General features: G+C 31.7%; 1 protein-coding gene across 5 annotated transcripts in view; it reads left to right on the top strand.

Annotated features, from left to right (window-relative positions):
• KIDINS220 (kinase D interacting substrate 220) overlaps nucleotides 1-16,435 on the top strand; it is a 150,414-nt gene extending 133,979 nt beyond the window's left edge. For all 5 annotated transcript variants that reach the window (XM_074288092.1, XM_074288091.1, XM_074288088.1 and 2 more), the window contains 4 exons: nucleotides 6,290-6,415; nucleotides 9,380-9,478; nucleotides 10,133-10,369; nucleotides 13,163-16,435. In XM_074288092.1, the coding sequence (XP_074144193.1) occupies nucleotides 6,290-6,415; nucleotides 9,380-9,478; nucleotides 10,133-10,369; nucleotides 13,163-14,431 (1,731 nt within the window). In that variant the 3' untranslated portion in view covers nucleotides 14,432-16,435. The remainder of the gene's footprint in view (nucleotides 1-6,289; nucleotides 6,416-9,379; nucleotides 9,479-10,132; nucleotides 10,370-13,162) is intronic.
• Nucleotides 16,436-17,022: the final 587 nt, after the last annotated feature.

The raw sequence follows: 17,022 nt of genomic DNA, 5'->3' as shown, positions 1-17,022 counted from the left end.
CCATTCATTTTCCAGTTTCTGGCCACTACAAAAAGGGCTGCCACAAACATTTTGGCACATACAGGTCCCTTTTCCTTCTTTAGTATTTCTTTGGGATATAAGCCCAGTAGTAGCACTGCTGGATCAAAGGGTATGCACAGTTTGATAAATTTTGGGGCATAATTCCAAATTTCTCTCTAGAATGGTTGGATTCTTTCACAACTCCACCAACAATGTATCAGTGTCCCAGTTTTCCCACATCCTCTCCAACATTCATCATTATTTTTTCCTGTCATCTTAGCCAATCTGACAGGTTTGTAGTTATTCCAGTAATTTTAAAATTATTTTTCCTTTATTTAGTTTCCCGGTCAGTTTTTTTAAAGAGATATTTCAGGGGCAGCTAGGTGGTGCAGTGGATAGAGCACCAGCCCTAAAATCAAGAGGACCTGATTTCAAATATGGCCTCAGACACTTAAACTCTCTAGCTGTGTGACCATAGGCAAGTTACTTAGCCCTAATTGTCTCAACAAAAAAAAAAAAAAAGAAAAGAAAAGAAAAAAAGATATTTCACATTTTGTTCCATTTTTTTTTCCAGTCTTTTGACTTTGTCTTATTTTTCCATGCCTTATAGAATCATTTAATTTCTTTGTTTGGCCAATTCTATTTTTAAGAGGATTTTTTTTTTAGTAATGGTGTTAAACTCCTTCTCAAAACTATTAATTCTCTTTTCATACCATTATTCCAAAATTTTCATTTCCTCCATATTTTTCTTCTACCACTTTTATGTGATTTTTTTATCTTTTTTTTTCCTCTAATACTTTTTTGAATACTTGTTGAGAGCTTGTTGAATCTGCATTTTTCTTTGAAACTTTGCTTGTACATGTTTTCAAGTTCTTATCTTCTGTTTACATGTTTTCACATTTTTGTCTTCTGTGTTTATATCTTGAGGCTTCCTGTTACTATGGAAGCTCTGTGCTTGGGGGGGTTCTTTTTTTTTTTTTTAATTGCTCATTTTTCAGATTGCTACTTGACTTTGGACTTTGGATCAATATTGGGCTTCCTTCTGGGAGCAGTGCCTGACCCAAATTCCTGTCTTTTTATGTCTTTCTCCTGTCTCCATAGCTCAGTTTGGGAGCCTGCAAGTTTTTGGTATTTCCAGAGTGGTGTGACCTGAGGAGAGGTTTGTTTGTTCAGTGCCATTCTAGTGTGTGCTCTGCAAGTTTCTGACACAAGTTTGAGTCTATTAGATTGTGTGATCAAGTTTCAGTAGACTGCTGCTGAATTCAGTCACTATTAATCTACTAGAAAGTTTGGCAGATTCAGAGAAACTAAGACATTTGACTTCCCTTTGGGTTTCTTACCTTGACTATTCCACTAAAGACTGATATATAGGGCTGAAGGTTAGAACCGAGTCTTCCCTTTGCTCTTGGGCTCAAAGTCACAAAGCAGTATTTTTCAATAGCATTTTATTTTTCTAAATATATGTAAAGATAGTTTTTAGCATTCATTTTTGTAAAACTTTTGTTTTAAATTTTTCCCTCCCTAAGACAAAAATATAGCTTAAATACGTGCAATCTTTTTAACATTTTTCTAGATTTGTCATGTTAAAGAAAAATCAGACCAAAAGAAAAACAAACAAAAAGATGAAAATACTATGCTTTAACTTACATTTAGTCTTCATAGTTTTCTCTCTGGATGTGGGTGGCATTCCACTACAAAAAAGGATGCTACGAACTTTGCACATGTAAGTCCTTTTCCCTTTTTTAGGATCTTTTTGGGATACAGACCCAGTAGAGACACTGCCACATCAAAGAGTATGCAGAGTTTGATAACCCTTTGGTCATAGTTCCAAATTTGAGCTATACTTTTATAAGTAGTTCCTTGGTCCCTGTGCACCTAGGCCTTTCTCAGTCGCAACTTTTCCTCTCTGCTCTGGAACTGGGTGAGTGAATAACAAAGCTGGCAGCTTGGATTCATTCCTATGCCCAGTAATGATTTAGAGGTCCCTTGTGACCTCTTTCTGCCCCAGTGTTTCCAGTCTTGGTGTTCAGTCTCAGCCCTTTTGGTGTCTGTGGATGTTCAGTCCCAGCCCCTTTGGTGTTTCTGGGTGCTGGAATGCTCCTCATTACAGCTTCTACATTTCTAGCTAGTTCCCATCTCAGTATCTGCAGAACTCTTTCTCTTCCAGAGCTTCCCTTCACTAAAAGAATGGTTTACTGTGACGTTATCTTGGCTTTCCTGATCAGAATTTAGTTTGATACATTTCTTAGATTGTTTTGGAGAAGCTGTATTAAGTGAGCTGGGCAAAAGTTTTGACTCTCTTACCATATTATCTTTGCCTCCTGGGGAAAGGCTTCTTGTACAGAAGCTGAAATTCCGTGAAACTTGAAGGAAGCCAGGAAAGCTTGCAGGTAGAGTTTGTAAGTAGAGTTTTCTAAATATGAGATACAATAACTGAAAATGTTTGGAGTTGGGGAAAGAAATATGTTCAAGAAATAGCAAAAAAAACCCATGTCACTGGATAACAGAGTACATGGAAGGAAGGAAACATTTATTAAGTGCCTACTGTGTGCCAGGCACTATGCTAAGTGTTTTATAAATAGCTCATTTGGGACTAGGTGCTGCTATTATTTTCATTCATAGTTGAGGAAGCTAAGGTAGATAAAGATGAAGTGATGTGTTTGGAGTCGCAGCTTGTAAATGTCTGAGATGGGATATGAACTCAGGTCTTCACTCCAGGCCCTACTCTGTTCACAGTACTACTTAGCAGCCTCATTTAGAAGGAACCAGAGAGAAGTAAGATGTTGAAAAACTAGAACAGTAGGAAAGAACCAGACTATAAATGTCTTTGAAAGCTAAACAGAGGATTTTAATATTTGTTCCTGGAGGTAATACGAAGCATATATAATCAAATCTGTCTCTCTAGATCATTTTGACAGCTGAGTAGAAGATGGATTGGGATGAGGAAAGACTGGAGTCAGGGATCCCAACAAGTAATTTATTGCATTACTAGTCCAGGCATGAAATGATAAAGCCCTAATAGATCAAGGTGGTTATAGTCAGAAGAGAGAAAGAATATATGATACATGTGAAAGAAGGCAGAATGGATTTGGCAACAGTGTTAGGGATGAAGAAGGTGAAGAGTTACAAATGGCACTTGGGCTTTAAGCCTTGATGAGTAGAGAAGGGCGATCATTAGGTGGAACGTTAGAGGGAAACACTGTCTATGTTGAGTTTAAGATGTCTATGGAACATCAGTGAAAATCCACTGAAAGTGATAGAGGAGAAGTTAGAAGTACAAGAATCAGGAAATAACAGTGCATAAAAATGTAGAAGAAAGTATCAAAAAGTAAAAGACTACAATATAAAAGCCTGTATTTTGAAAATAGCTATATAATATCCTAGAGTTCTTTTTCTTCCTATACAAATTAATCAAATGAAAAAGGTTTTTATATGGTATTGGCCTGGATATAATTCTGGGCCTAGTATCACTCTATTCATTTTTTAAAAATAAAGATTATATTTTTCTTAGCCTTTGAAGAGTATGAAATTTGGGCAGATCACCAAAATACATTTTGTGCTTTGTTCTCAAAAGTTGTCTAGAATGAATTTTTATAAACATTCAACTTTTCTAAGAAAAGAATAACTATATTATAGTGCACATATTATCTATAGAAATGTAAACTTTCATATTTTAGAAATATCCATGAAATAATAAGTAATGGGAAGTTTATCTAAATATAAAACGTAATGACTATTTAAATGAACAAGTTATTGTTTATTTAGGGAAACTACTTCTTTTAATGTAATTAGAACCTACTAATAGCCCATTACATCTTTCATGTAATTATAGTCTTTGAGGGAATTCATGAAATATTCACACATTACAAAATCTTTTAAGGATACCCAGTTATTTTCTAGTGGTGATTTAAACATTTACCTACCTAAATTAAAGGAATTGGACTAATCATCTCTAAGAATATTCTTCTTAAATTACCTTTTAACTACAAAGATATTTATCACTGTGATGAAAATTTATTTTGAATTAAGCTTGTACTTGCCTAGACTTTGCTTGGGTCTACATTACTCTCTGAGGATTTTTAGAGTTAGTAAACTCTTCCAAGGCAATTGGGATTAAGTGACTTGCCCAGGGTCACACAGTTATTAAGTGTTAAATGTCTGAGATTGGATTTGAACTCAGGTCCTCCTGACTTCAAGGACTAGTGTTCTATTCACTGTGAAATCTAGCTACCCTAATTCTTCATTTGTAACTGACTTTTTGTGCCTTTAAAATTCATTTATTTAATAATAAGCATACTGCTCCTTTACACTTAACTATCTGCTATTGTTCACTAGTGAATTTATTTTGAGTACTACTTGTTATATGGAGACATTTTTTCCCAGAGTTGAAAGATTAGAACAACTGAAATCTATATTCTTTGAATATTTTCTTGCCTTTTATATAAGTAGTAGCCTGAAAATATTATATCTCTGAAAGTATCTGAAATTCAGTTGGATTTTGTAGCATTTGTTACAAGTTATAGGATGATGATTATTGGTTTTAAAATTGAACTTAAAAAAGAATTTAGTGTCTAATATTTTTATGAGTAAGAAAATTTTAGAAGTATGATCTGATGCAGCATGTCTTTATTTCCTGTTAACTGATATTCCCCCTAAAAAAATCTTTATGATGATATCATGCACAAAAGTGTTTTTTAAAAAGGAAATATAATTCTTTTAGGATTTATTTGATATTTAGTGATATCATATAGTTAAAATACAAAAAAAGGAATAAATAATACTTACAATTTTGTTGCAGAAGGACTGATAATTTTTATTTTTCTAAAGTACTTAATTCCTACTTTTATAGTGTATTGTGATATATTTTGCATCTATGAGTTTTCTTTGTGATTATATATTTTTAAATAAATTAATATTTTTGCTTGCAGTATAGTCTATATAATAGTTGTCTTATCTTTTTCTGTCAGTGATGTGATTGTCAGTTTGCTGAAGTTTGTAAGGTGGTTATTTAAGTGCTATTTATATGTCTTCATCACTCTAAACATGTTCATACATAAACACAAACATAATAATATGTTTATATGTATGTGTGTGTGGAATGTGGTATTATACACCTATATACAAATATGTTATATATTTTAACGAGTTCAATGCCATGTTAGTTTCTAACATTTAACAACATTCTGCAGTAGTCTTGGAAGCTAATATATCCTGTTATTCAAATCATGTAATTTTTACTTGGAAGGGGGTTTCTTAAATGATCTGCTAGGATGGTCTTGATTTCTACTAAATATGTTATATATCAAGTTCCTCCAGCTATCTGATATTTATAATGGTGAGTACAAAAACTAAAGACATAATTTATTTTCCCTATAGTGTTTCCTATCCCTATTCTGATCCAAAATTTTTGACAGAAGGACGCAGAAAAAAACCAGTATATCACTCTATACTAACTTGCCCTTGATATAAAATAAATATTATAAAAATTTTCTTATTTTTTCCTTGTAAATAATAGGTTTAAAAATTTTCAATAAGATATCTTCAACTAATGATATAACTAAAATATAAATCTACTTTTAATTCATGATGAACTGCATATATTACTTCAAAGAAAATAAAATTCTACCACCATTTTTATCAGCAAATAATTTACTTATCAGCAAATAATTTACTTACAATACATTAGATACCAAAAATTTTTAGGATTTTTATATTTGTTTTTTATTTTCGATCAGGCATTCCATAGGGTGCATTTTAGAACTGGGGAAGAAATACATAAATAATTACATTTGAAGGATATTTTTTCTTTTGGTGTTCATAGACACTTGGATTCTCTATGTATTCTATCTCTTTTTATACATTTTTCCTTACTTTTCTTTTTTCCCAAAATTTATCTCTTTTTTTCTTGCTCTTGATTAAAGAATATTCAGGAAACATTCATTCTATTGGGCTTGTTTCATGTCTAAATAACCTAGCTTTCTGTTTTCTTTTTTTTAGAAATTTGTGATTTGAATAAAACTGTAGCTTTTCCATAGTGAGATGTCACATTGGCAATCCAGTATTTTAAAATAATTTTGTACTATGGCTTATGTAATACTTCTTTTTCATTTAATAAGTACAAGTGATTTTGGATCACTCCTTATTATAATTCCTTAAACTATTGAATTTAATGTTAATTTAATGTTCTATATCTGTAAACCATGAAATTTTACATACCTGTACCATAAGAATTTGTATCTATAAAATACTTAAAAAATATTGTAAATATATATTTCTTCCCTTCCCTCAGGGAACAGTGTCAGGACAGACAGTGACATTGAACTCAATGAATGTGGATTCTGTATGTGAGAAACTGAAACAAATAGAGGGTTTGGACCAGAGTATGATGCCTCAGTACTGTGCAACAATAAAAAAGGTGATGTATGTATTTATATACTATCCTAATACTTGAATAAGATTAGAGAAAATGGGGTTGTGTAAAGATGGTAAAGGCAATGAATTCAACCTCTCAAACTGTATTCCCTCAAAAGCTAAATGTAGTTTTATCCTCATTATCCCAAGTTTTCACTGTTTCCCATTAATGTGTAAAATGGTTATATCTAAAAATAAAAAACATTTTAAGAAATTATTATTATAGTCAAATGGTGCTACCACTTAGATTTTTAGCTGTATTTTAAATTCATAACCTGACCAAAGTATAATATTACTTTATAGTTTTTGGTTGGCACAATTATTGTAAAAAAATTATATATTCTTCTAGTTAGTATACCCATAATTTGATTAGATACCAATGAATGACTTTTAGAACTTGCAAAATCAAATAGTTATGCATTTGAATAGACAGACTTCACTTTGATTAGTCACCTTGCAATTAAATATATTTGCAGCAAGTTATGTTATTGTAATCAAGAGAATTTTCCGTAAAAAATTATTAATGTTAGTGAAGAATGAGTATTCCTCTACTGAATCACAAGCTCTTGTTAGCTCCTATTGGATTAGAAAGCATTTAAGTGTAAGTTCAAGAAACAGACTGTGAATCTAGCCTTTCAGAATTATCCTAATCTTATCCCTAGGAAATTGATCAGGAACAATCATAAGTTTTTTTGGCACAACAACTCATGTTACAGGTAATCACAAATATCATTGTGATACTTAAAAAGAATTTTAGTTTAGAGCCAGAGAGAGATATTGGAGAGATGTGAACACATATTATAATGAACCTCCTCTTCAGTCTTCAGCTATTCAATCCTATTTCCTGCCTCTGTTCTCTCTATTCTGATAATTGTCTTTAGTTGATGTCTGGTTTAGCTAAAAGTCTTCAGCTTTTAGTATGGGATGAATTTTGTTTACTTCCTATTTGTTAAAATTTGTTTACTACCATATGTTAAAATCTTTGGTCTTTGTTCAGTTGCCAATTTTTTAAATGAAAATGTTTTGGTAGCGTGGGCTTTTTTTTTAAACTGTAATTGCAGGTGCTTACTTTAGCTCTTTTAGTTTGTCTCTGTTTAAAGACAGAAATTGCCTTTTTGGAAAAAGATATAAGGTGAATGGTTCTTTTCTAATCAGAAGAGAATACTTTTCTTCCACTAAACTATTCCCCTGATCTTTGAATCTAGAACCTGAATAAAACAATTAAAAATTAGCATTTAATTGACTTGTTAAGAAATTTTGCTGTTTTTTAAAGTTATAGTCAGGACTTCAATACTTTTCAGAACCTTTCAACAAAGTAATGTATCATTTAAAAGGGAGATATAATTTAGCTGCTATAGAAATGAGATTAACTATCTTATCATTTCTTACTACATTTGAGGAATCATGAAATAAACTTGTCCCTTATTCTTGAATAAATAAATGAATGAAATAAAAGGCATGTATTAAGTGCTTTATGTGTACTTTGGTAAGTTTTGAGGGGTACACAAATAGAAATGTGGAAACAATCTCAGCTTTTAGGATGTTCATATTCTAATGGAAGAGAGAACACATAAAAGAGATTTAAACTGCAAGTTGAATAGAAAAGTCCTGTGGAGTTTAGGGTGGAATGGAAAAAATTAGAATGAGGCATTCTCTTTAATGCTATTTCACTGGCCACATCTATATAGATGTGTTTCTGTTGAACAATGCCAAGATCTTGGTAAGAATTTTTTTTTCTGAGTCTGCTGTGACTGTGATCACTGAGGAGTCAGAAGCTGTAGCATAGCTGTTAGAGGTAGTGGTAGATGCAGGGGTTGGAGTCACTCCAACTTTCCTGGAACATGCTTTCTCCTTTTTCCTTCAGAGTTCTTTGCTGTTCACATAGGCTAGATTTCCTACCTTGGTGATGCAAATTAGTGGAGATGGATAAGCCCTTTCCCACAGCTTTACTTTCCTGAATGATGACTTCAGGAGCTGGGCTGGGAACCAGGGTCTGGGCTGTCTTCTTCAGAATCTAAGAGGAGTTGATAGTCAAGTTGGTGGTACTTGTTACTACCTTTCTTTTCCTTGTATGTCTTACTACTTTTTAAACTTTTAGTGCTAGAAAATTATTTTTGTTGAGGAGTAAGATTTCAATAGGTATTCACAAAAATTTATGTATTTTCTGTGTGATCCTAGGCACAAAAAAACCCAAATTGGTTTCCATTCACATGACAAAGACACATGACAAAGTGGGAAGGTGTCAGAATCACAGAACTTCAGATTTGGAATGGATCTCAGTTGTCAGTTGTATCAATATCTGAAAATAAATCCCCATTACAGTGCACTCAATAAGTAGCTATTCAGCCATTTCTTAAAAATCCATTCCATTATCTAATCATGATATGAAAGTGATCCTATAAAAAGGGACTTGAAAGATAAGATTAGGTCACAAGCACTCATTCTTGAATCAGGCAGCTGAATGTCAAGAAAGAGGTCCATGAGAAGATTAAAATAAAAAAATGTGAATTTCGGATGACTATAGCTCATAAAAGATTCACTGAGTATTATGATTTGCTTTGGAGAAAAGTCTCCACACTGAAGAAGTTATATTTTTTAATTAGTGAAAAATATGATTAATTGCAAAAAAAAAAAAAAGAATAGTAGACATAAAGTATTATAAAAGTTCAGAGTCTGCAGTAGTCTGCAGTGAATGAAATATTTAAACTGGCCCTTAAAGTATGAGTAGGATTTAAATAGGCAGAGGTGGATACACTTATGTCTTACTCATCTTTGGCCCAATAAGGTATTTTAAAATTGTTGGAATAATATCTAGGTTATTAAAGTAAAGTGATAAGGCATTAATAAAGATAATGAAATTCTTCTTTATATCTTTTTCTGGTCCATAACAGTTTATCTTGAAAATGGATTAAATATTCAGTTTAGAAATCTTTTGTGTTTATATGTATTTATTCAATTTTTAATTCAGGCAAATATTAATGGCCGTGTACTGGCTCAGTGTAACATTGATGAATTGAAGAAAGAAATGAATATGCATTTTGGGGACTGGCATCTTTTCAGAAGTATGGTAAGATTAAATAATTTTTTATTTTCTTCTTTGCCAAGAGGTAGTAAGGAATCAACCAATCATTTATTAAATACCTCTTTTGTGTCTAGCATTGTGCTAAGGGAAAAGACAAAAATGAAAAATCAGCTTAACTTTCAATTAAGGGATTATGTATATATATAAATATATAAAGGAAAGTTACAAATTAAATAATAATTGATATAGTATTAATCCAGTAAGATGTAATCCAAGTATTTATTTGTTCCCCTCAACTTTGAAAAATATTAATAATATGTTTAATTTTGTATGTTGATATTTGCCAAAACACATTTAAATGTATTTTATACAGAAGTTTGGTTTATAGTACCTTTGCTCATTTTTTTTGGCTTGTATTAAATATACATTGTTTTCTTCTCAATTGTATTTCAAAGTAATACTGATAATTATAGTAGACAAATTATAAGGGACTATTGCCCTTAATTTAAAATGTTAAGTATCTGTTCACATTGTTACTTACTAAAGGCTATTTATACATAGCCATATATGCTGTTTGAAATGTATTTGAAATGTATTTTTAAATTCCTTGCTTTCTAATATAACCTGGAATTATAAAAATAACTCCTAAAACTTGATTTGTCATTAACACAAGTAATACTGTTTTCCTTGTTTTGTAAGGTACTTGATATGAGAAATGCAGAAAATCAACCAATTGCTGAAGAGTCACATGTAATGTCTGATCATGCTGATATCTCAGTCCCTCATGGCGAATCTCTTCGTCGCTCATTACATAATGAATTGCCACATACAGAACTTTCTAGTCAGGCTCCCTACACATTGAACTTTAGTTTTGAAGAACTGAACACGATTGGTCTTGATGAAGCTCCTCCACGCCACAGTAATTTAAGTTGGCAGGTACTTATTGAAATATTGTCTTTAGTGTCCGAAGTAAAAAGAAATGCATCATCAGTGGAAAATATTGGTCATATTTCATTCTATTTGATATTCTCAAATTTAATTAGATTAAGTGATAAATGTCTAAAACACAGGTTCATTACACAACTGTATATACTCAATAAAGCAAAAGAAATAGTTTTTCATAATCATACTTTTCTCATCTGATGTTATAACTGAAAATATTAAAAACAATGATAGATATTTTAGCATGCAGGCTTTTTCTCTGGATGTTCAACAAAAAGGGAAGGAAGAGGACAGGTGAAGAGCAGGAAAAGGAGGACAGAGAGGAGCAAAAAAGGATGAATAAGGGAAAGAAGAGCCAGAGAAGGAATACATGAGCAGGATTCAGGAAATGAAGGAAAGGGGAAAAGACAAAGGGATAAATGTGAGAGAATGAAAAATAGAACTCAGCCACAAGGAAAAAATATTCAGGAGAAACAGTTCATATAATGCATGGTAGGTCTGTTATTATTTAATAAGGATATTTTTTCTCAAATGAATAGGAAATGTTTTTATTCATTTCCCTTGTATTTCCTTTAAATTTTTTTTATTTCCCATTCTTCCTTTTTCATTTTGTTTCCCTTTCAGTATAAATTGTTAAGAGTCTAGTCTTTAATATCATCTACTAGAGGCCAAAACTAGGTTTTTGTTTTTTAAGATGGAAAATGGAGTTTTTAAAAAATAATTTTAAATACTTGAATATTTTAAAAGACTAATTAAAGGTTAGAATAGGTCCAAACTTTATTCTCCTTTCTTTTTCCTTCACCCTCCAATGTGATTAGTTCCTTTTTTCTCTCTCAGAGTTTCTTTACCATCTTTATAATTCATTTATATTCTATGCTTGATGTTTCTTACAGTGACCTAACTCTGACCTTTCTTTAAATTGATAGGTGGAAAAATTCTTGTAATATCAATATTAGATTGTGAGTGAACTATAAGAAGAGAAACAGGACATTTTTCCCTCATTGGATGCTTACTGTATTGCTTCTACATCTTTACTTTTTACAATTTTTTTCAATTTTTTCCTTACCTCTTTCCTTTGATTCTGTGCCTGTTTTCTGATTCCTTATTTTCTTTGTCACATATTGGATCCATTTAAATTTAAAGTAATTCTGATCTTTAAGTGGGCTACACATATAGAAGCATCCAGAATGAAGAAATTTATTAGTCATACAATGCCATAGATCAGAATACGCAAAGTATCATTTTACATTGACAAACAAGATTCTACAAACAAGGTTGAAGAAGAGTTACCAAAATGGTGAGGGGACATAAAGTCATGTGAGAGAAATAGTTGAAGAAATTAGGGAAACTTACTCTGAAGAAGAGAAGACTTTGGGGAACATCTGGATTATGATTGATCTCTTTAAATATTTGAAGGATTATTATATGAAAGAGATTATATTTATTCCATTTTACAGTAGAGGTAAGAACTACAAATAGCAGGTTAAAGTCATAGCAGGTAGATTTTGGCTCACTATAGATCTTGCTATCACTTGGAGCTATTAAAAAATGGAAAAAGCTTCATGAGATAGTGATTTCCCAATTACTGAAGGTTTCAAAAAGAATTGGTTACTGATTTAGGCAGAATTAAGAAGCATTTTTTACATTTTCAGATTTAAAGTACTTAAAAGGTTTCATTCATAGATTTTTTTTTCCCTTTATGACACTAGCAGCTCTCCAGAATTCTTAATTAAGAATTTATTTCAACTTGATTTGAAAACTTGTTTTCTCTTTGTCTCATCTATCTTTTTAAATTCAACTCTTAAGTCTTATAACTCCTTTCTTTTGTTCTTTTGCAACTTTTATTCAGTTTATATGTTTTTCCTTGTACCTTTCTGGATAGAAAAGTACAGTCATAAACAAGTAGTGTTGGTTATATTTTTTATGTGACACTGTGCAGTATACAGTGACAGTTGATTATATTGTTGATCTGTGGCATATTTGGTGCAGGAAACGGTTGTGTGCAATTTTCCTTCATTGACAAACATCTTAACTCATCTGTAATTTTTGCCTGAAATTCAGAGTGATATAGTATGTAGGACTTCATTTTATCTTCTTAAAAATTTTTTGCACTGAAAGAAAATCTACCTTTCCTTTCCATCCATGCTTTAAAAAATAAAGAAAAACAAAACTCTTGTAATAAATATATGTAAACAAGCAAAACATGTAGGTCATTCCTACATATCCTAATGAACATATGCCCCAGTGTGCACTGAGTTTTCCACCTCTAGTTATTGTGGAAGCTTGCTTCATTATGAATCTTATAGTATCCTAGTTCATTATTATCAGAGATCTTAAATCTTTCAAAATTGTTAGAAAACTAACTTCTGACACTATGATGAAAATTGACATTTTAATGTTAAAAGATTTCTTATCCTTTTCCTGTTTCCTTCCCTTTCTACCATGACACTATTATTAGTCTTATTAACTTTTAATCAACCAACATAAAAAGAAAGTGCCAAGATTGTTGATGCAAGTGCTTATTACTAAATATTTTAAAATATTACTTTAAATAAATTTGCTCAAAAATCTTTATGTAAAATAATTATAAAATAGTATCAGAATTATGTAAGAGTTTTTAAACTGCTTGAGCTATAGAACTTAAGTGGAATAACATTAGTTTTTCATAATATGCTAATAATTTTGAGTGACTTGAAAACTCCAGGATTTCAAAATTCCTGGTATTTGTTATTCTTCTTTATTGCTTAGTTGAATTCTTAAAGTATTTTCTTTTTTCTGTCTTCACAGTCACAAACTCGCAGAACCCCAAGTCTTTCAAGTCTCAATTCACAGGATTCCAGTATTGAAATCTCAAAACTTACTGATAAGGTTCAGGCAGAATATAGAGATGCCTATAGAGAATATATTGCTCAGATGTCTCAGCTAGAAGGGGGCGCAAGTTCTGCAACAATTAGTGGCAGATCTTCTCCACACAGCACAGGGCTATACTATATGGGTCAGAGTTCATCAGGGGGCTCCATTCATTCCTCTATAGAGCAAGAAAAAGGGAAGGATAGTGAACTGAAACAAGATGATGCAAGGAAGTCATTTCTGATCAAGAGGGGAGATGTTATAGATTATTCATCTTCAGGTGTTTCCACTAATGATGCATCTCCTTTGGATCCTATCACGGAAGAAGATGAAAAATCTGATCAGTCTGGAAGTAAGCTTCTTCCAGGAAAGAAATCTTCAGAAAGACCAAGTCTCTTCCAGACAGATTTGAAACTAAAAGGAAGTGGGCTGCGCTATCAAAAACTTCCAAGTGATGAAGATGAGTCTGGGCCAGAAGAATCAGATCATACTCCACTTCTCAAAGAAGACAAAGATAAAAAAGTGGAAGGAAAGGTAGATAGAATGCCCAAATCTCCAGAACATAGCACAGAGCCTATTAGAACCTTTATTAAAGCAAAAGAGTATTTATCAGATGCCCTCCTAGATAAAAAAGATTCCTCTGATTCAGGAGTAAGGTCTAATGAAAGTTCTCCAAATCATTCCCTTCACAATGAAGTTGCTGATGATTCCCATCTTGAAAAGGCCAACCTCATAGAACTTGAAGACGACAGCCACAATGGAAAACAGGGAATACCACACAGCTTAAGTGGCCTTCAAGATCCAGTTGTAGCACGAATGTCCATTTGCTCAGAAGACAAGAAGAGTCCTTCAGAATGCAGCTTGATAGCTAGTAGTCCTGAGGAAAATTGGCCAGCTTTAACAGGCCAAAAGGGTTACAACTTGAATCGCACACCTAGTACTGTGACCCTAAATAACAACAGTGCTCCAGCCAATAGAGCTAACCAAAATTTTGATGAAACAGAAGGAATTAGGGACACTTCTCAAGTTATTTTGCGGCCTGGTTCTAGTTCAAGTGGCATTCAGAATGAAAATCTAAAAAGCATTACTCATAAACGAAGTCAACGTTCAAGTTATGCAAGACTTTCAAAAGATTCTTCAGAGCTTCATACAGTAACCTCTTCTGACAGTGCAGGTTTTGGTGAAGAAAGAGAAAGTATTCTTTAAGGGAAACAAGAAACAAGGAAAAAAAACAAAACAAAACATCCAGTATTATTAGGTTTTCAAGTACAGGATTCTCTTAAAAGTCCATCAAGCAAAAATTTAGTAGTAAATTTTCAAGAACTTTGAGGAAAGAAAAGATATGTTGAATTTCTTTGAGGAAAGAAAAGATTGTCCTGTAATTGAAAGAATGGAAGTCCATTTTTTTTAAAATTTTTGTGGTTATCTGGCTCAACATATTTTAAAGTGGAAATCTAAGGTTAAAGTCTAAGAGTAATGAACTTTTTGTTAAATCTTAAAAACATTGTTTCCAAATGTAAAGAAAATGAGACTATTATAGTTCCCTTTTAGAAAACAAAATTTGCTTGTTGGAAGACTGAAATAATCTACAAAATTGAATAATTCACAAATCCAATCTTGCAAGCATTTATTAAACACCATATGTGTAAAATCTCATGTTATGCTGTGGGGATTAAAAAGCCAACACAAACAGTCCCTGCACTAAAGGAGGTGACATTCCATTGATAACTATTGTTGAGCAACTTTTCTACATAAAAATTAAATGTTTCCTATAGTTTTATTTTGAAGCATTCAGCAAATAATTTAGTAGAACTTTTAAGAAAGAAAGTTATTTGTGCCCAGGGTCAGGCTCAAGGAAACTGATTTTTTTTTCATTTTTTTTCATGCTTCTTGATTGAGCTTCTTTATATTACTGAAGATTTGAGAATAGGTATACCCATTAGCCAGAGTGGGTACATTGTATTACAGCTCTGAAATTAATAAGTCTTCTCATCTGTTAGTTTCAGTGCTATGCTCTGATAGCTTAGCAATGATGGCATTTCATGAGTCAGAAACAGAACATGATACATTTTTCCTTAATATACTTGACTTTTCTGCTGTGTCAGTATATTAATTATATGTCCACTTATTGGAAAGAAATAAAGCAACCCACTAGTAATTGCATTTTTAATAGTTATGACTATCTCAGACAATAAGTATTATATGTTTCCTTTGACAAAGCATTATAATTGGGGGCATATAATAGGCATGCCAATATTTCTTGAATGAATAAATGGGCAAATCAAATTATTTGTACATGAGACAATTACATAGTGATTCAAGATAGTATGTTGTTAGAAAGGAAAAAATATCCATCACTGGAAGAAAATGTACTCATTTTATTAATTCTAAACTACTGTACCATTTTCTTATTTGTGGAGAAAAGCATCATGGAACCATTTATTTAAACTTATGTAACAAAGCAGAAAGACAGAAATGCTCAAAATTGATATGAAAATAAAAATTTGTTTAGACAATATTTGCATCACTATTCCCACAGTTACTGGAATATATCTATTTGAATGTGTGGATTAGTAAAGACATCATAATCACCCAGTAATCTGCTGTTGTCTTTAGAAGTAATTTTTTTATTTATGCATCACACACCTAATAATCACAGCTAGGAAAAATTACATATGTGCAAAGTTGTCTTTAGAAGTAACTTTTTATTTATGCATCATACATCTGATTATCACATCTAGAAAGAATTACATATGTGCAAAGTACATATGCTTTTAGTTGAGTAATCATATTGTGATGGGTATTTACTAGTTATCTTTTAATTAGGGGAATGAGTAAATTATTAACTGGACTGGAATATTTCAATTATGGCACTAAGTTGCTTTCTTGTGGTATTCAGTGAAGATTGATTATTGTTGTGTATTATCTAGTAATTCATAAAATAATATCATCTTTCACCAAAAAAAGTATACAATTATAAAACAAAAGGACTAGGCTACTTATTGACAAGTCGTTAGCTTCTAGAATTTGTTAATAAAAACTTCTGTGAAACTGTGTAATTAGTTTAGGCCAATTTTCATTCCTTTTAGAGAAGTTGTCATATCAGTGTCATTGTAACTCATTTCTTACCCTCAAAGTAAATTTGCATGGTTTTCAGAATTTGAGTATCAACTTGTAGATTTAGAAGACAATAAAAAAATTGGCATGCCATTTTTGACTTGGGAGTATTTATTTATTGTAATGATAATTCACATTCTGAACTGTTTGTTTGCTTTTTATATCTTATTGATATAGCTTACACGTTCCATTTGACATTAATTTACTTGCCTAGAGTCTTCACCAATAAATTATTACTATGATTTAAATAATCACTTAGGTATATGATGATTAATTCTTCTAGTGCACTAAATGGTACATTAATGAGCTAAAAAATTCAATATGTACCAATTAATACACAGTGTAGCCTTACAGCTACAATCCCAGAAGTAATTTATTCACCAACAGGACTCTAGGGAAAATAAGTTACTATTTATTTGTATGATTTTCACGTCAGAGAACTATGCTTTCCAGTAAAGATGGGAAAATTTTTATAAATAAATTTTTCTGCTCATGATTTCACTTTTCTTAATATAGTTAATAACACTTCCCAAAAGATATACTCCACTTAGCCATTTCTAAGTTATAGATTAATTTCTCCCTGCTTATTTCTATAGAAAGAGAATTATATAATAAAAGAATTCTGAATACTTTTACTTTAGCCACGGATAATTTTCTTTTTATAACATGATCTCTAAACA

This window comes from Sminthopsis crassicaudata, chromosome 2 (assembly GCF_048593235.1).
Source record: "Sminthopsis crassicaudata isolate SCR6 chromosome 2, ASM4859323v1, whole genome shotgun sequence".
Lineage (NCBI taxonomy): Eukaryota > Metazoa > Chordata > Mammalia > Dasyuromorphia > Dasyuridae > Sminthopsis > Sminthopsis crassicaudata.
This window is presented reverse-complemented; position numbering and strand designations above follow the sequence as displayed.